Raw genomic sequence first — 18793 nt, 5'->3', positions numbered from 1 at the left:
TTTCGTTTCTATCACATTTATTAAACGTCTAAAGATGTTTTAAATACAAATGATTGCTCTCAGACATGGAATTAAACAATGAAAAGAACTATCACAGTACAATTTTCAACGAATAAAAGTCTTTTTCGTTCGTAAAACCTTACATTAAACATAAATTTACTAAATTGGTCCATATTAAGAAAAAAATTATTTATTTATTTATTTGTCGCCTATATTATTGTGCATAGGCATTCTGTACATCTCGAAATTCATTGCACATTAATAGATTTCCTCTTTCGCCATTTTTATATAAGTTTATTTTAAAAAACGCATTCTTTTTCCGTTACTTGACCGACTTTTAAGTTTGTCTAATAACGGAATTTATTTTATCTTTTAATTGTTAAATTTTGTTTGTTTTGTGCGCATTTTAAAGAATATTCTTCCAAGTAATTCGATCATTTTTGCGATGCCGAATTCGATTTTCCGTCTTCTAACCTTAGACAGTTGTTTATGGTTGTGTCGTTCCATGTTAAAGCTACGTGCCCGTCGCAATCTCGTCTTAGAGAATCTTCTTGAAGGTGACGTTGACGCTCCTGTTCTTCTCTTTGTTGTTTTCTCCATTTGGCCCTTCTATTTTTGAACCAAACCTGTTAATTTTAAAAGCATAGAGTATAAATTAATGTTCTCGTGCAGAAAAAACTGTGTTGTAAAGAATGATATTTAAAAATTCGATAAAAATTACAATTTAAAGAATTGTTAAATATACAAGTGGTTCTTTGTAATATAAGCTAAGTAAAATATTTATAACAAAGAGTTTTAAACTCGTAGAATATTTATTATTATATTAATGATATTTCGTTAAGTGTGTAAGTACGAAGTAGGCGTATCTTTCACGCCTTCGTCAATTTCCTCGCCAATGTCTAATTGAATAGGCCCATTTTAAAATTGATATCTTAGGCGTATCACAGAGGACACTTACGACGGTAAAATCGTTTAATTTCCTAAATCATTTATTCTTTACATTTTGTATCATAATTGTATTTACTTTATATTTCATCCTAGACGGATTGAAGGTTCGAATCGCTATTTGAATAAGTACAGAAAGAGTTATGGCACGGGACAAGCTTTACCAGGGTGAGCAGCAGAGTGTTTAATGCATTTCCATCTTTTCACATATTACATTAGAGTCAATTTGTAAGCGTGAATTTAGAACGATTTTCAAGTGTATGCGCTTACTACTTCCGTGCCTCTTGACGTCACGAGGACACTCGGCCAATCGTCAGAAGCGGCACAAGACCTGAATGAGAAAAGTAGTGGAGTGTGCTGGTGAAGACGTGGAGGACATCACCGTTACGCTATCAATTGGGAGTGTCTTGGGCACAATAGCCACGGTCCTCTCATGTCTGTACCGAGCAAATTGAACTGTTCAATCTGACGCATTCGTCTTTTGTCTGCTAGCCAAAGGCAGATCGAAGATAATTAGATCATGGAAATATAAATCCTTTTTTAAATAATTTTTTTTATATTTGTCTAAGTGCAGATGACATTTCGTAAAGTATTTAACGCTGATTGAATATAATAGTCTAACTGAACTCGTAAATAACGTAGTGATAGATCCTGCAAAATTTATACTTTAATTTGACAATATTTACTTTTTAAACATAACGTAAAGCTGAGTTTATTTATATGATAGAAATAAATGTCTAAGTTTTAGAATATACGCGATGTCTATGGTTTTAAATAACATATTTTGTTTATAAAAATTTGCTTATCTTATATTTATCACGTAATTTTCTGCAGTTGCATGCTGTACAGTACAGTACTTAGCAATGAAGATAAGTTCGAGCATCTTTATTAGAAATGAGAAATTCTTACTTTTTTATTTAGGAACTTCAAAACCTTATGTCCTATATATGAAATATCTCGTTACAGGTAACACTTTTCACGAAATTTTTTAAAAAAATTTAATGAATAGATGCAGTCTTTATATTATACAAGTATCTGTAAATCTACCCATTTTTATACATATATTCAAAATTTAAAAAAACTACTTGATTCTGATGAGTAAACTTTGACTTATTTAGCAGCATAATTTAAAAAACGCTCGTTGACAATAAACTTAAATGTTTAAGTAACAAATATGGATCAAAATAATTTTATTTTCTTGATTATAAACTTGTTAACTTCGTATTCCTTTGAAATATTTTCTGAAGTAGAATCTTATTTAAATGTTCTTTTATTTGTCCTTAGGCCTATGATTAGTAAATATAAACAAGTGTGAATCATATTCTAAATTATAAATCTGACTTTAGAACTTTGAAGTAAAATTTATAACGTAATAAAGTTTATTTAAAATTGAAAAATCGTTTGAAAAAATGTAGTTAATACAAAAATGTATTTGTGTTGTTGAGAGATTGAGGTTTAGCCTAATTCATTATCGCTTCCTAAAATTCATTTATTAAACTTTATGGAATAGTACAGACTTTAATTTAAAGGCCTTATCAACTAATTATGACTGAAATTAAATTAAAAAATCTCACTATTATGAGGTACTGTACTGCGCAAAAAGTTTAACACTAACTTATATTATTTTTATCCTTTCATTTTTTATAAGTCATAATTTAGACCTCAAATAAACAGAATGAAATTTTCCCGTTTTTACTTTCCAAATTTCAAAACTTATTTCTTTAAACCTTAATTTAATCAGTCAATAACTTATAAAACTGAATTTTATAAGGAGATGGTGTATAAAAAACAAAAAATTTAACAGTAACAATTTATCTGTCACGAATGTTATTGCACAGAAACTATGAAAGAAATTTTATATTTTGCAAACTTTCTTGATCTAAAGTAATAAATTTTTATAAAAGTTATACCTCAACTCTTTCTTCTTTCAGATCAACTCGAAGAGCTAATTCTTCTCTTAACAGAACATCGGGATAATGAGTTTTGTCGAATGCAGCTTCTAACTGTTCTAATTGTTCTTCTGTGAAGATGGTTCTATGTCTTCTTTTTCTTCTTTGCCCCTGAGCCGTTGCACCCAGCAAGGACGACTGAGATGCAACATAATGTGGTAACAACGGTTGAGGAGAACCTAAACAATGTTATTAAACTTTATTAATTCGTTTTGTTTAGTTTTTCTCATTTTGAAAATCGTTCCAGACAGAAAACACTTATCAGAATTCCTTTTAAATGAGTCTCAATATCCAAAGTTTAAATTTATAATATCTGAAACCGTATAGTGCTGTTGTTATACTTCATACCGTAATTACGAAAGTATCCTTCGTGATAGGAAACTTTGTATAATTTTTAACATATTGAAACTACATAAAGTTATATTATGACGCGATTTAATATCTTTAATTTGGCACCGAGATTGGCTTTTAAACGCATAACAAATATGAAGTTTTCGATATTTAACAATTAAAAAATATGTTTTAAGTTTCATTAAAGAATAAAATCGAAATTAAAGATTGTTTAAGATTATATTCAACTTCAGAAACTCAAACATGTTTGTATACTATATAAAGGACAAGAGTTAAAGTTCATTTAATTACATTTCTAATTTCGTAATTTAATAATGAGAGTAATAATAAAGAAGAGATGAACTAATAGAATTTAATCAATTTTTTTGAATTTTAAAGAAGTAAAATGTACGAAAACTTACCATAAAAATCTGCAGCGGGATAATGAAAATGTAATGGCAAAACTGGACTCCAGACTGAATGGAAAGATGGATGTTGAGGAATGGGAGGTGGTGCTATAACGGGTGGTGAAGATCTTCCTAATATGCTGTCGATAGTAAATAAACTAGGCCTGTTATTAACATCACTATTCGATTGAGAGATGACAGAATTATATGTTTGACAACGATTTAAAGTTGGAGACTTAAGTACTTCCGACATAAGACAACACGGATACGAAGGAAAACCGTATCCGCAAGGCAATGACATATTCATAAAATGATTATCTAGTTTTTTACTAGGCTAGTTAAAGATTTGCTAACCCGGTAGCATCGGTCTGCTAATCCCAGGAGCTTACTACTGCCGCTGAGCTGATTACAAAATTGCTAACGTTGTAAGTCGGATTTAGGCGGAGTTACTCTAAATCACACCTACCTGACGACGCGCTATTGGATCTCGGCTTTCGTCCATCCGATCCGATTTTCCTCATTGGTCAGTTTTAATGATTTTTTGTGTGTTGTGCCGATTTTCAAACAGAGTTTAGTCGTTCGTGAGATATGTTGGATTATTCTTTCATTTCAAAATAATTTTTTAAATTTTGTCTTTTTAAATCTAAATATTATAAGCTGAAATTGTTATTTAGAGCTTCTACTAGTTTAAATTATGGATAATTTCATAAATTTTTTTAAATCGGACGAACAGTCATCGGGCCTAGACTTAAACACGTTGTGGGTCTGAGCTCTTCATTAAATAATAGGACTAAGATTAAAAACACGAGGTCTTAATTTATAGTCTCATAGAATGAGTTTCTAAGTTATAATTTGTTTAGCTTAGGCTATGTGTATCCCGACCCCTTATGTATTCCAACCTGTCATTTAAGATTTCTTTTGTTTAGGTAAGTAATTAAATAAGGGTTAGCAATCTAGATTAATAAACTTTTTTAAAAATTTAACCTTAAGTGATTTTAATAATTGATATAATTTTATCTGTGTAGAATTTTTGTGTATTTAGTTCTACACAGAAAATAAAAAACAAACAACAACTAAAATTTTGATGAATTTTTAGAAGAGAAGCGATAAGCGAATTGAATTAAGCATGATTAGAAAGATCTACTTTATCTAGAATCCTTACTAGACCCACAGATCTTTATCTTCTCACGATTCATACCATAAAATTTCGTTCATATCTATCGTTATTTATCGCTTTGTGCTAACTAATAAAATAAAATTAAACATTTTAAGATGTAAAAATTTTCACAGAGTTAATAAATCCATTGTTTCCAACGTAATTTTAATAAGTAATTTTTAGGAAGAAAAAATATTTCGATTTTATTTTATTAAATTGAAAGAAAAGTTTTATCCTATATCTAAGCTATACGATAGCTTCAAAACATAATTGAAATTAAGTTTTTAATGAATTTCGTTATTAAAATTTAATTAGATTATACAATTTATTTTTATATGATTTTATTGTTTTTTGTTTAGTGTAAATTAATTAACTGTTTCTCGTAATTAAGGCTTGTGTAGAGTAATGTTAAAGAAAGGAATTTTATTATTAAATTCTTAACTCAGAGACCCAAAATATATATTAAAAGCAAAAGATAAATTATAGTTCCATAATTATTTTTCCTTCCGTTAGAAACGATTTAGGACCAATTCATTTTACATAAAAATCAATTTTTATAATCAATAGTCCATATCCGATTATACTCGAGGCGGAAACAAAGCGATAAATAACTCATATTCATACACTTAAAAGGTTTCGTTTTTTATCTTTTGTGTTAATCTGCTGCTTAAGAATCGTTCGTTATTCGTTTCTAAATTAATCCCACAGTTTTAAATTGTCATCGACTTGCAAATTAATTCTGTAAAAAAAGTTTTACAACATTCTTTATATTTTTTTATATAGCTACTTAATTAATGAATTTCGAAATCAGTTTTTTAAATTGTTTTAAAATTTAAATTTAAATAAAATGTTTAAACGTTGTTAATTTTTATATAATACGGACTTGGGGAAGAGAAAAATTATAATAGGATAAAGATTGCTTAAAATTGTAAGGGAAAATTAAGATTTAACGTAAAAGTAAAATAGAAATATTTCAAATACGTAATTTATTAATAAAGTTGATGGTCAAATACTATTAAAATGTTTACTAAATACATTAATGGAAGAGTCATAACCGATCAGAGATTGAAAGGTCTGGGTTACTTCTCTTTTTGATGTTATATAGGCCTATTAAAAAAGAAAGTAGGGTTAAATTTATTTTGTAAATAATAACATTTGGCAAGAATATAAATATTACTTTCTTACTATACAAGAAATGCAATAATGATGAACTTATAACAAATGTTTTTGAAGCCCCCTTAAATGCGAGGCCCATTCAAACGGTTATGCTGGCCTCCCAATGAGATGATCTAGTTACAATAATCCTCTTTTTGCACTTTCCTACGGGAAAAATAAATTTGGATCACGTCTATTATCAAACAAATTTCCTCGTTAATCTTTGAATTTATATATTGTAATTTTTTAAACAATTTTTTTTTTAAAGTATTGAAAAGCGAAATAGTTATAAAAGAATATTCACTGAATGTAAAGTATAAAATATACTGAGCTAAAGTTTAGATTTAAAAGAAAAGTTTAAATTAATTTCTTATGAGAAAATTTATAAAAATTTATATATTTTTATCATTATTATTTTAAAAATCAATATATACTAGAATCTACATTATTTAATTTGAGATAGATAAGAAATTATTTTTCCTATCATTTAAATATAAAATATTTTATTAAATTAATAAAGAAATTGTTACTATGATTTTATAATATTTCAAATATAGTGATTCGGGGGAAGATGCCTAACATTTTGCTTATGAAGGAAATTATAGCGATAATTTGGGTTTTGGGGCCTCTAACGAAAATATCATATTATTGAGTGTTTTTCATATAAAACTTTGGAGTATATCGAAAATAATTATTCATTCTGTTTACAATGACGACTTTTCTATTCTCTGGCATTTTAGGCATCTCACCCCGAGTATCCGGGTGAGATGCCTAAAAGATTGGCGTAAGATGATAAATATTCGAAAATTAATTTAATGCAATTATATCTTATCCAGATTTAATTTATTGCATATGTAGTACAAAGTACTTTATAGTAAGTGTAACAACACAGTATAAGTATTGTTAAGTTCACCCCGCCCGTTCTAACTAGCTGAAAGCTTTCTTCAATCCGGGAACTTTTTTGAGAAGTCCTTATATAATTTCTATGCATATCCTGCAATAAAACGAGAAAACAAAAATTTATTTAAAAATAGGCATATGGAATTCATTCCACAAGAAAAATGTGGCATTTTCCCCATTTGTCGGGGTAAGATGCCTAGTGGAGTCACGTGTTCTAGCGTGTCCGATCGGGATCGGTGGTAGCTGACAGTGGAAACTCTAGAACCTTAACTACATCACACATTAATTGTTTTTCTCAACTTTTAATAAATTCTATTTTAACTTTTAGTTTTAAAATGACTCTAGAAACATTTCGCAACAGGAAACTTCGTTCTATCTTGCTTTTATTCTTCTCAGATGTAGAAAATATGGTAACGCTAGCCAACTACAGCTTTCCGTACTCAATATTGGCCCAGTGATCCGTACAAACACGTAACAATATCTGACGTCATCGTTTGAAAATGACAAAAATTAGGCATCTTCCCCCGAATCACTCTATATTTTTAATTAATTTTCATACGAATTAACTAAGTTTGTTTAATATATAATGATAAAGAATTATTAAAAATTAGACATTCTTATTTCTCCTTCTTCATTAATAAAGATTAATGAATGAAGATATTTATTTATATTTACCTTCATCTTCTAGATATAGAAAGGAATTTCGTTTGGCTCCAGTAATAACTTATTTTGCTTTAAAATTTTTTCTGTAATAAAATGTCGATTTTAGTAAATATTGATAAATATTATTTTGTAATAAAATAAAATGCTCAATAATTAACTCTTTCTTAATTAGAGTATCGTAAAAAAGTTTATTCTCGTATACAGGGTATATCTAAGTTGGTGTCCATAAATGTAGGGATGTGTTCCGACACCAAAACATTACAAAAAGTTCATATGAACAACGGTCCGAAAATCCTTCGATAGGGAGTTATGAAAAGAATTCCCTGTAGCGACCCCTGATTATGTAAATCACTTCAAACTTGCATTTTTACGCACTTTCTTCTTTACAGTTGGTCATGGCATTTGTTTTGTTTTGTCTGATTGTCCTTTTTTTTGTTTTGTGTTATTCGGAGTAGCTTCCATAACATTACCGGACGATGTATTCAGTGAGTGAAATGACGGATATGCGCTACACGTAGGCCGAGTAAATGGGAATACGGTAGCAGCGAGTCAACTTTATGCAGAAAGGTACCCTTAGAGGCAGTTACCTTGTGTAAAAACGTTTGCACGACTCCACTAACGCTTGCGAGAGACAGGCGCATTTGAGAGGAGAATTTCAGATGTCGGGAGACCACGAGAGGTACGAAGCTGTGCGCTTGGGGAACGAGTTCTTTGTACTGTGGACAAACCCCATAAACTAATACAAGAAGAATTGCGAGAAGGGAAGGCGTTAGTCACATGACCATCTGAAAAATTCTGCATGAACCCTTCTGTACCCGTATCACCTTCAACGAGTGCAAAGATTAAATGCGGCAAACTTTCAGTCAACGCATGTTACAGCAGTGTTCTATGTTCATGCATTTCTTAGCATTTGCCCTATTTACTGATGAGACTGATGAGACTGGTTTTACACGTGATGGTATTTTCAATTATCATAACAATCGCATTTGGGCTTATGAAAACCCTCACGAAGCACAACAGGACACGCATCAATAGAAATTCAGCCTCAACGTTTGGGGTGGAATCATCCATGATCGTTTTATTGGCCCTTATTTCTTCCCGCAACGTCTTACTGGACAATCGTACTGTACCTACGGTTTCTCTGAAATGAGTTACTTCATTTACTTAATGATGTACTGTATCTCTAAACGTCATATAACGAATGTGATTTATGCACAATGGTGCTCCACCTCACTTTACTCTGAGAGTTCGCCAGTATCTCGATAACCAGTTTCCGAACAGATGGATTAGTCGAAGGGGGATCTTTTGCACGGCCAGCCCGATCGCCAGATTTAAATCGTATGGATTTTTAGAGGAAACATTTAAAATCCTTGGTGTATTCAACTCCTGTACTTAATGTCGATGTTCTGAGGGAGCGTATCCAAAATGGCTTTGACCAAATTGGAAACACTCCAGGAATTTTCAACAGAGTACGGCAAAGCATGGAACGCAGGCTCAGGGGATGCATCAAAGCAGGAGGAGCTCACTTGGAACAATTTTTGCAAATCTACGTTGTTAAATGCCTCGCATGTACTGTACTATTAGCAATAAACACTATAACTTCCTGACGGATGATTTTCGGACAGACGTTCCTATGAACTTTTTGTAATGTTTTGGTTTGAGAAACACACCCATACATTTATGGACACCAATTTAGATATACTCTGTATCTGAATGCATTAATTTTAATATATAGTACTACGTCTTACCTTTTTTAACAGGTTAAATAAAACTTGTTAAAAATGTATCCAATTCTCTTAAAATTAACAGAGAACGTTACGTTTGATTATAAGGACAGACTTAGTACTATATTTTAAATTAATTACATTTAAATATTATATATAAATATAAATCATATATTAGCGGTTTATAAGACAAAAATTACATACAAACAAACGAAACAAATTTAATTTTACAGTATACAGATTTTAATAACAATTTATGGAGTGATTTAAATAATTTGCGCGCTATACAGTGCAGTATGAAATAGGTCTTCGTTTCTTCTGTTTTTTTATCCACAACACCAAAATTTACTTGGTTTATCAATGCTAATTTGACTTGCTTCCTTATCTTGTAGATGATTCATGATGGTTTTTGACCTGCGAACGTGTGTTTCCCAATGTTGATCGTAAAAGTTACAAAACCAATCGTGTGTTTTAATTCCTTTCATAAGAATTCTTTCTTTTTCTGGTTTTAAAATTTTTAAAATTAAATCTTTGCAAGTATTCGATATTACAATAGACTCTAGAAATATTACATTTCCTTTTTTTGCCATATTTATGAAGTTTTTTCGATTGGAGAATTCGAAAGGAAAGGTTCCATGAAGCATGACAAAAAGTACTATACCCATGCTCCATATATCAGAAAGCTGGGCTTTGTATGGAATTTTTTGCAAAATTTCTGGACAGGCGTAAGCAAAACTACCGCAAAATGTTACACTAATATTTTCAGTCTCGTCATTTACGATAGATTCTTTTGCAAATCCGAAATCAGTGACCTTTAAGTTGTCATTTTTGTCCAAAAGAAGATTTTCACATTTTATATCGCGATGAACTATGCCCTAAAATTAAGAGAGAATAAACTATTAATGTAAGTAAAAAATAATGTATTTTATTTACCCTAATATACTAGCAAGACATTTTATTCATATCTATCGCGGGATCGGACAGGCCTAGAATGAAACTGTCAGGGGTAAGGAACAAGATTGTATTGTATATCTGGACGATACCATACCCGAACTCGAACCTAGACCCTTTAGGACCGTTACAATCAATGATAAATAATAGGCCTATATCACAAATTGACCAAGAGGTAAAAAGTAATATTAAAGAATGGTACAAAAGATGAAGTGCGAATTTTTCAAATGTATTTACGATGAGTAATTTACGCTCCAGGCATTAATATATTATAAGCTATATCAGTGTTTCTCGAAGGCCGAAAAATCTTAAAAAATCGTCGTTTTTATTTTAACATCATTGACCAAATATACGTACTGTACTGTACTACATTACCATCAATAAGAACAAAGTACACGAAGGATCTTTTTATGACGAATTGAAATTGACATATCCGAATATTGGAGCTTTTGCATTCAGGCACCAACACTATTTGAATAAAGATCAATTATCTTTCGCTCGCAGACCACGTGGATCACTCCTGAATTATCTCAGAAAGGCTAACTACGGGATCCAGTCTCTAGTCTCTAGTTCTCTGGGAGTTGTACTGTACAGTACGCGTAGGCGTGCGGCGTATTACGTGTTTATATATATCGTGTTAATATTATCGTATTAAACTGTGTTTGTGTTGTAAAGTAAATAATTTAGGGTTAGGCGATTTATTAATTAAGGTAATTTAACTGTATATAAAAATCAAAAATTCTACAAAAACTTTTTATTATTATTGTTATGAAAAACTGAAAGTGGATATACGAAAATTTTTAAATAAAAACAAAACTATTGATATCAGTGACAGTAGTTCTGCAGCAGATACAAATATATCCATTAAAAGTAGTGATAATATAAATAACATCAGTGACGATGAATCTCAGCCAAAAAGATCGAAAATTACTACAAAAAATATAATGAAGATTACTTGAATTTTGGTTTTACAAACATAAATTTCCCCTTATCATTATGCGTTGTATGTGGACATAAAAAAGCAAACAGCAATAGTTCCTAGCAAGCTAAAATGCCGTATGGAAGAAGTTCGTCAAAATTTGATATCTAAAGACAAAAGGTATTTTGAACGATTAATGATAAATAGTGCCAAACAAATACAAAAATTTTATGGTTGTTTTAACAATGAATTGTACTGGACGGCCGATGGCCCAGCAGTCAAGGTGACAGCCTACCGCTGCTGAGGACCCGGCATCGAATTCGGACTGGGACGAAAAATCTCCAGAAATTTAATGGGGGTGATCCGTCCGTATGACGGGTCTAGTCCCTCACCACCCGGCCGCCCCATTGCGGGCCTGACCGAACCCATAATGAGCTGGCTAAAAGAGGACCTATTAGTGCATATAGGGAGGAAAGAGTAAAAACAAATGAATTGTGGTATGCTAAACTGGCTTAAATAGAACATATATTTTCACATGTTAATATTTTAATTAAAACTAGTTTACAGGGTGAAACGCGAATGTGAAATCCGGGAATTTATACCGATTTTTCCCTGATCAATTTCCCTTTTTCTAACGAACGCGAAACACTAAGAAACGATATTACTAAGAAATTTTAACCTCTCCTTTGTTAATAAACATTCGCCTATCTCGACACTTATTCCCACACAAGACTTAAAGTTTATGATTACCATCCGACTTCGTCATTTTATTTAGATCCCGGGGACAACTATGACCTCCACACACACCTTTACCTCCAAGATCATTAATCACGTGACCGTTTTCCCACCACGAAACTATAAAAGCCATTTCTCTCTCCCCTCAGTGGAGTCGATCATCGCCCGTGAACGAGTCGCTTTGGATTAATTTTTACCATTGTGCCTAACTTCTGATTGCCTGGATATCGAAATTATATACGGACCAGCGCCGGATTAAGCCTCTAGCGGGCCCTAGACAAAATTTAAATTGGGGCCCCATTTAAATAAGTTGCTTCTAAACAAATCTTATATAATGTGACATTAGCGTAGCTAGCATGGGTGACACCCGGTGCGGATATCGTGGTGTCACCCCAAGTCACACCGTGGTGTCATCCTTTTTAACTCTTTTATAAAACACTATTGAATTGTAATATCTTCGCACTCGAGCAACTTGAACGCTATATCGAATATGCGATGTCGCGACGTATAAATGTAGATTTAGAAGATAAATCATAACCATCCATACATCAGTACTACCACGAGACGCGGCCCTAAAAATATTTGCAGATGGCGGGAGAGATCCCGTGGCGTACTGTACAGTACATTACTTCTGATGCACGGGTGGCTGTTGACCTTTTTTTTTTCTTTTTTTTAGGTAATGGCCAGTCGAGCGGAGCTTAGTAAGAAAACAATTGTTAAATACACCCTTTTCTGTCCTATCGAATTTCTTAAATAATTTGTAACTCGTTTTTAACCAGAGGAATCTTCTGCACTAAAGCCGGGCCCCTCCGAATTACGGGCCCTAGACATTTGTCTACTTTGCCTATTCGATAATCCGGCCCTGATACGGACTATCAAAGAGGTATGGAACCAGCTTCTGTAAACTCTCTCTCGGCCCCTACGCGGTTTAGGGACTTAATTAATTCACTCCGAATTCCTGGACGTTAGGTTATTGTAACTCCTATTTAGAAAATCAATAAATCATTATTTCGTTGTTAAATGGTGTCATCATTTACTCGGATGTCACCTGCGCCGAGTCGACGAACTCCTCTTCCTCCCTCCACTCGACTGGACAAAACAATCCCGTCCCCTCGGGACTATTACTTAACGTAAACACGCCATCTCTGACTAGTGGGCAAGTCCATCCGACTCGATAGCCGATCAAAGGAGGTGCGACGTCGTCATACCTCTTTGGTACTCACACAAATATCTCAACATTAATAGGTAAGTTAATTGCTTTTGATAAAAAAAATTATGCTTGTGGATGAATAACCTCGATGACAATAAATTAGCTGTTTTCTAAGATTCCTGAACAGATGAGAAATTTTCTTGCATCAGTGGTGACAAACCATTTGGATTTACATCAGGAAACAATGAAAATATATTTTCCATCTATTAAATCGGAAAAATATGACTGGATTCGAAATCCTTTTATTAATGGTACATTAAACGGGAATTTTTGTCTCGAAGAAGAGGAAAAACTGATTTCTCTTTCGATCGAACATTGGAACTCAAACATTCGGAATTTCATTGGATACTTCTTGGATTTCGGTCAGAGATGAATATCTGAAGTTATCTAAAAGAGCAATAAATACTTTTCTCTAATTTTCTACCTCGTATTTATGTGAGTTAGGATTTTCACTTCTCACTAACAGGAAAAATAAGAAACGATCGAGATTGGAAAATGTCGAAAATGAACTGCGAGTTTCTCGGTCTAAAATAAGATCTGATAGAGCAGAAATAACAAAATATCGTCAGTCGCATATTTCACATTAACTGTAATTCTTTACATAAAAGTTCATTTGATTTATATCAAATATTTGAATAATTTAAAGCTTTGTTGAAGGCATACATTCTTTTTGTAATTATTTATTTATTTATTTTTATATTTTATTTCGGTTGTAAGAATTGTTTGAGTAACACAAATATAATGCAAGTATAAATAAAAAAGTTGTTAATATTATTTTTCGTTCTATTCATTTAATTTAAAAATTTTTTCTTCTATGACTACGTAGGTGTGCCGCGAAATTTTTCTTCTTTGGTGAATGTGTCACGAGAGTAAAAAAATTAAAAAACACTGAGCTATACCATTAGTCAAATTACGCCCATAAAGGCGAGCCTAATCCCCATTGAAATCATCAAACATGGATAACACATAGAAACGACACTTCAGCCTGTACTACTCGTGACAAATCGTGGTCTGGACCGAGTCGAATCGGATTCTTCGTAAGGCTAAGTTGAGACTCAATTCCACGGCTCTCTGGCTGACAGATGCATTTATAAATTTAGCAAATTTCCACGAATACTCACCTTATTATGGCAGTAATCAATAGCATCTACTAAATGATGAAACCATTTGCAAGTTTTTTCTTCATTAATATATTTTTCCTTGCTGATTAAGTCAAGCAAATCTCCTTTATCGGCAAGTTCCATTATTATATATACACTACATTAAATTACTAAATTCATTAAAATTCATTAAATACTTAAAATATATTATAAAGTTAAATGGTGTTTTCTACTTACAACTTGGTAGTTTCGATGATTTTAATGAAATTAATAATATTTGGATGTTTAATACATTTTATAATTTGTAATTCACGAAATAAAAATTTTGTTTTAAATCTATGAGAACAATCTTTCTTAGAAATAATCTTTATAGCTACATTTTCTCTACGTTCGACAGAAAATGCCTTTTTTATAGTAGCGAAAGTGCCTTTACCAATAATAGAATCAATCAGGTATCCTTTTTCGTATAAAATATTGCTTTGATTTGGAATCGTAGCTTTCAATTGGTTAATTTTCCTCATCACTTTCGGGTATTGACGTCAATAATCAGACGTATACAGTACAGTACAATAAAAGTGAACTACCTATTATTTTTATTGTTAAATTTCAGTTTGTTACGAAATATTATTAAATAATAAATAAAAAATTTAAAAGAGTAATTCTTAATTCATTAATATTCTTTTTCTTAGGAATATTTTAAAAAAAGCTATTCACAGCGTGGGTTGTGTTCCCGACGAAATTCGAATGCAGATCCATTATTATTTCTTATATTTTTAAAATTCTTTCCGCTCCGTAGACACTAAGAAGGCCTCTTTTAGCCAGCCCATTACGGATTGGACAGGGCCGGGTGGCGAGGGACGGGGCCCGACCACCACCCAAAAATTTCGCAGGAATTTTCGAACCGTCGGGATTAGATTCCGGGCTCCCCAGAGCGGTAGGCTGCCACCTCCACCACTCGGCCATCCGGTGGTGGCCGATCCACTATTACGAAAGAGCGACAAGTCCGACGTTTTCACTTTGAGATATTAAAGTGATACTTATAAGAACACAATTATTTTTTTAAACATTTAATCATTTGACATTTTAATTTTAATGCGGCCGCGTCCATATCTCCGAAGAATTACAAACGTAAAATGATATTTTCATAGTTTCTAGTTTTTCGAAAGTTAAAAACAATTTAATGTAGCATAATAGTAATATATTAAATTATATTTAATTATTTTAAAAAATAATTTATTATTAAATATGAAATATTTTGATGAATCATAAATAAATAAAAATCTGGAAACACAGAAACGATATGTTGCGTTTGGTGGCGCTTTTGCAGTTTTGGATTTGTTTTCATCTGGAAAAGGTTTGTAAATAAAAGCGATGTTTTTGTCAAAATCGAATGCTTATCGATTTTGAATTATTAGAGAATAATTAATGTGTAGTCGAAAGTACGTGGATTGATGTGTGTCGTTTAACTGATATTTACTGATTTATCTTTTTAAATGAAGCATCGTTAGTATGTTACTCTAAAAGCAGATTAAGTAAAAGCAAAATTACTGTTCTGTTATAAAGAAAAATATAGTCGAAATATAATTGTTTTGTGTAATTGACGACAATAATTCTAGAAACTGACAATTTCGAATATTTTCCAATTTGACCGAACTTGAGCGTGATGGGAATATTTTAACTTTCTACGGATTTAATAAGAAAATAATAACCGTTAATGCTTATTTTATTCGTACGTTTAATTATATTTAGAACATTAGTCTTGTATTTTAAGACGGTTGCGGAGGAGCGGCGACGGCTTAGAAAAATTGAGTTGGCATTGCTTGAGAGCCGTTTTCCTATGTTTCGAGACTTTGGTGCACGCGATACGGGCACCAAAGTTTCGAAACGGAGCTCGCTTCCGCTCTGGACCGCCCGAGCCCGGCGGTGAGTTCGACTCTCGCCGCTCCCCGCTCGTGCTACTCGCGGCACCGTATGTTTTTAAAAGCTCCGAAACTACCGTCGGCAACTTTGGTCTTTATTCTTCTTTTGTTGTCCATTTTGCTGTCCCGGAAAGTTTTCGCCGCCGTCGCCTTTGGTTCCCGGTGGGTTCTGCGGCCGTTTTGTACGGGAGATTTCCGCCCCGTGCGGTGGCTCCGGTGCGGCGGTTACCTTACCTTGCTCGGTCGGAACGAAAAAAGTCGGATGCGGAGTTGACCGAGAGCGTATTTTTTTTACCGGTACCGTAATAGAAATATCGTGAGGGCAATTTGTGGACGGGCGATGGCCGGACCGACGGATGCGCGGACGCCACCGGTTACGTGCCTACGTTGCTATTGTAATTTGTTTTGCGGCATTAATCTATCGTTGGCTTTTCCTAAATTTGATTCGCGGTCGGACGGACGGGGCACGTAAGACGAAGCTTGCCGCTCCGAAGAATCGGCGAGTTAGAATTAGATTCTCTGAAATATTCCGAGGCCGTGTGGCCTAAATACGTTAGTCTGTTTTCTCTGCTATTCCGCCCTCTCGTAACGGATCCGACTAGAGTGGTGATGAATACTAAAAAAGAAATGTGATCTACTATTTTTTAACTTTTTTGTCTTTGTAATCTGTATTTTACATCCATCTCTTATGATACATTTAAAAGTAAAACCTTGCTTGTTTACTTAATATGTAAGAGTAATATTTGATTTGAATTGATTTTGTTTAGTGACACGAGAGTTTTCGAGCTCAAACTGTACCGAGTACGACGTAATTGATATTTGTTTTTCGTTGTTTACTTATGACAATGTCTTCTGAATATTGATTGCACAGTTTCTTAAAATTTATGGAAAATTTTGAATTATTCTCACTTCTGCAAAAAAAGCATCCTTGTTTTTTCTTTTAAACTCTTTGTATGGTGTAAACATTAATTCATAAAAAAATAAGATTTAACAAAAGCATTATTATTGCCAAAAGCTACATGTAATGTAATGTTGCACATATAATGATTATTATACATTAAATCACTGATTATTTACTGAGAAGAAAATGCAATATATTATTATTAGAACATCTTGAAATCATTGAATGACTTGTCTTTGAAATATGTATGTGGATTTAATATAATTGTTAGTAATGTAAATATCAAGAGTTTGTTTTTGCTTTATGCACTGTATCCGAATAATTAGTTGTATCAGTAATATCAATATATTGATACTACTGACATACATTAAAATTAATTTATATTCTATCAACATTACATATTTACAATATTCATTATACAGTGCACTCTTGATAATCCTGATGTTGCACAGAGTTCTTTGGATTAATGAAAAGTTCAGAGTAGTAAGGTTATAAAAAAGAAAAAAATTGAAGTCAAAAAGGACTACAGATAAATATTATTTTTAGATCCATTCTAAATCTTTGATGATTTTGTTTGTATGTACAATAAATAATAATAATTATATTTTATAACTATTACAGATATCTGTACCGACATCATGCTTTTTTCCTGTATGTCGTCCTGAAATCTGAGGTTCCAACATTCCATTTTAAAAGCTACACTCATTTTATAAGAGAAATTAATTCAAAAAGTAGAGTATACTTACAATGAAGGCATGTATTTATAAAAACAATCTGGATCATTTTATAGATCAAATAATGAAATGAGACTAGTAATATCCAGTAAATAATACCAAACATCACTTCTAAACACAAAAAAACAAATGTTTATTGAAAATTTTTAAATTGTCATGAACAAGTTGAAAATCCATAAAGACCCTTTTTTTTTAATTGTGAAGGGCATTCACAATTCAAAAAAATAAAGGGTCTATATAAAAGCAACAAATCATTCTCTTAACATGCATATCAAGCAGCATTATTATTCTATCCAGAAGATACTGCTGACCACAGCATTAGCAACATTTGCCATTGAAAACAATGTACAGGTACTTCTCAATGAAGTCAATCTCATACACCCAATTAGGAATTGGACCAATCTGAAACATCTGGAGAAACTTGAAATTTACAAAGCTATTATTTGGAACACTGAATAAATTACATAGATGCCGAAACCTTCTGCAGCATGCGGTTTCATCTTTGAAGTACATCTATCCAAACAAAAACATCTGAGATGTAAAAAAATTATGTCAAGTAAAAATTTGTGACAATTTAGATGACAGTCAAAATTTTTCTTAGGAGTTTTTCTTTGGTAAAGATAAGCTTGGCATTTGAAGGCAAAATGTAGAAAACAATAATACTAAAAATCTTATGGGTACGCTTCTGAGTGCCAAGCTTATCTTTACCAAAGAAAAGCTGCTAAGAAAAATTTTGACCGTTGTCTAAATTGTCACAAATTTTTACTTGACATAATTTCTTTATATCTCAGATGTTTTTGTTTAGATATCAATTGTTTTTGTTTAGTAATTGTATTATTACATCAAGACAAAACAATGATGTACGATTCAGAGCATGAAAGAGTAATTCAAAAATTTAACTAGTATAGAAACAATACTTCAGTATGCTGAACATCTCAAGCATGCCTTTTGTGACAAGTACAATTTTCAAGCAGTAAATTTTTTCAACCGTGTGCTACCATTTGCAATGTAACTGTTTCTATCAAAACAAACAATTTTTAGCTTCATTTCATTCAAGAAAGTCACAAGGGGCTTGAAACAATATCTTTCACATAT

The 18793-nt window shown here is 32.2% G+C and overlaps 3 protein-coding genes across 4 annotated transcripts in view; 1 reads left to right on the top strand and 2 right to left on the bottom strand.

Moving 5' to 3' along the window:
- Positions 1–434: 434 nt before the first annotated feature.
- LOC136981116 (visual system homeobox 1-like) lies at positions 435–3932 on the bottom strand. The gene is made up of 3 exons (XM_067277391.1): positions 3647–3932; positions 2856–3073; positions 435–626 (listed from the first exon to the last, which is right to left on the bottom strand). The coding sequence occupies exons 1-3, from the start codon at positions 3930–3932 to the stop codon at positions 435–437; spliced, it is 696 nt and encodes a 231-aa protein (XP_067133492.1).
- A 5612-nt stretch (positions 3933–9544) lies between these two features.
- Positions 9545–14804, bottom strand: LOC136981091 (testis-specific serine/threonine-protein kinase 3-like). Of its 2 annotated transcripts, none has more exons than XM_067277352.1 (3): positions 14382–14804; positions 14166–14301; positions 9545–10104 (listed from the first exon to the last, which is right to left on the bottom strand). In XM_067277352.1, the coding sequence occupies exons 1-3, from the start codon at positions 14663–14665 to the stop codon at positions 9556–9558; spliced, it is 969 nt and encodes a 322-aa protein (XP_067133453.1). In that variant the 5' UTR covers positions 14666–14804; the 3' UTR covers positions 9545–9555. The 2 variants fall into 2 exon arrangements, with proteins under 2 accessions (XP_067133453.1, XP_067133455.1); XM_067277354.1 differs by having other exon boundaries at positions 14578–14712.
- A 661-nt stretch (positions 14805–15465) lies between these two features.
- Positions 15466–18793, top strand: part of LOC136981112 (Golgi resident protein GCP60-like) — a 45918-nt gene continuing 42590 nt past the window's right edge. Inside the window, exon 1 of the mRNA XM_067277389.1 lies at positions 15466–15498. The gene's annotated coding sequence lies outside the window, so the exon portion shown is untranslated. The remainder of the gene's footprint in view (positions 15499–18793) is intronic.

Source organism: Centruroides vittatus, unplaced genomic scaffold, assembly GCF_030686945.1.
Source record: "Centruroides vittatus isolate TY-2023 unplaced genomic scaffold, ASM3068694v2 contig_743, whole genome shotgun sequence".
In the NCBI taxonomy this organism is placed as follows: domain Eukaryota; kingdom Metazoa; phylum Arthropoda; class Arachnida; order Scorpiones; family Buthidae; genus Centruroides; species Centruroides vittatus.
This window is presented reverse-complemented; position numbering and strand designations above follow the sequence as displayed.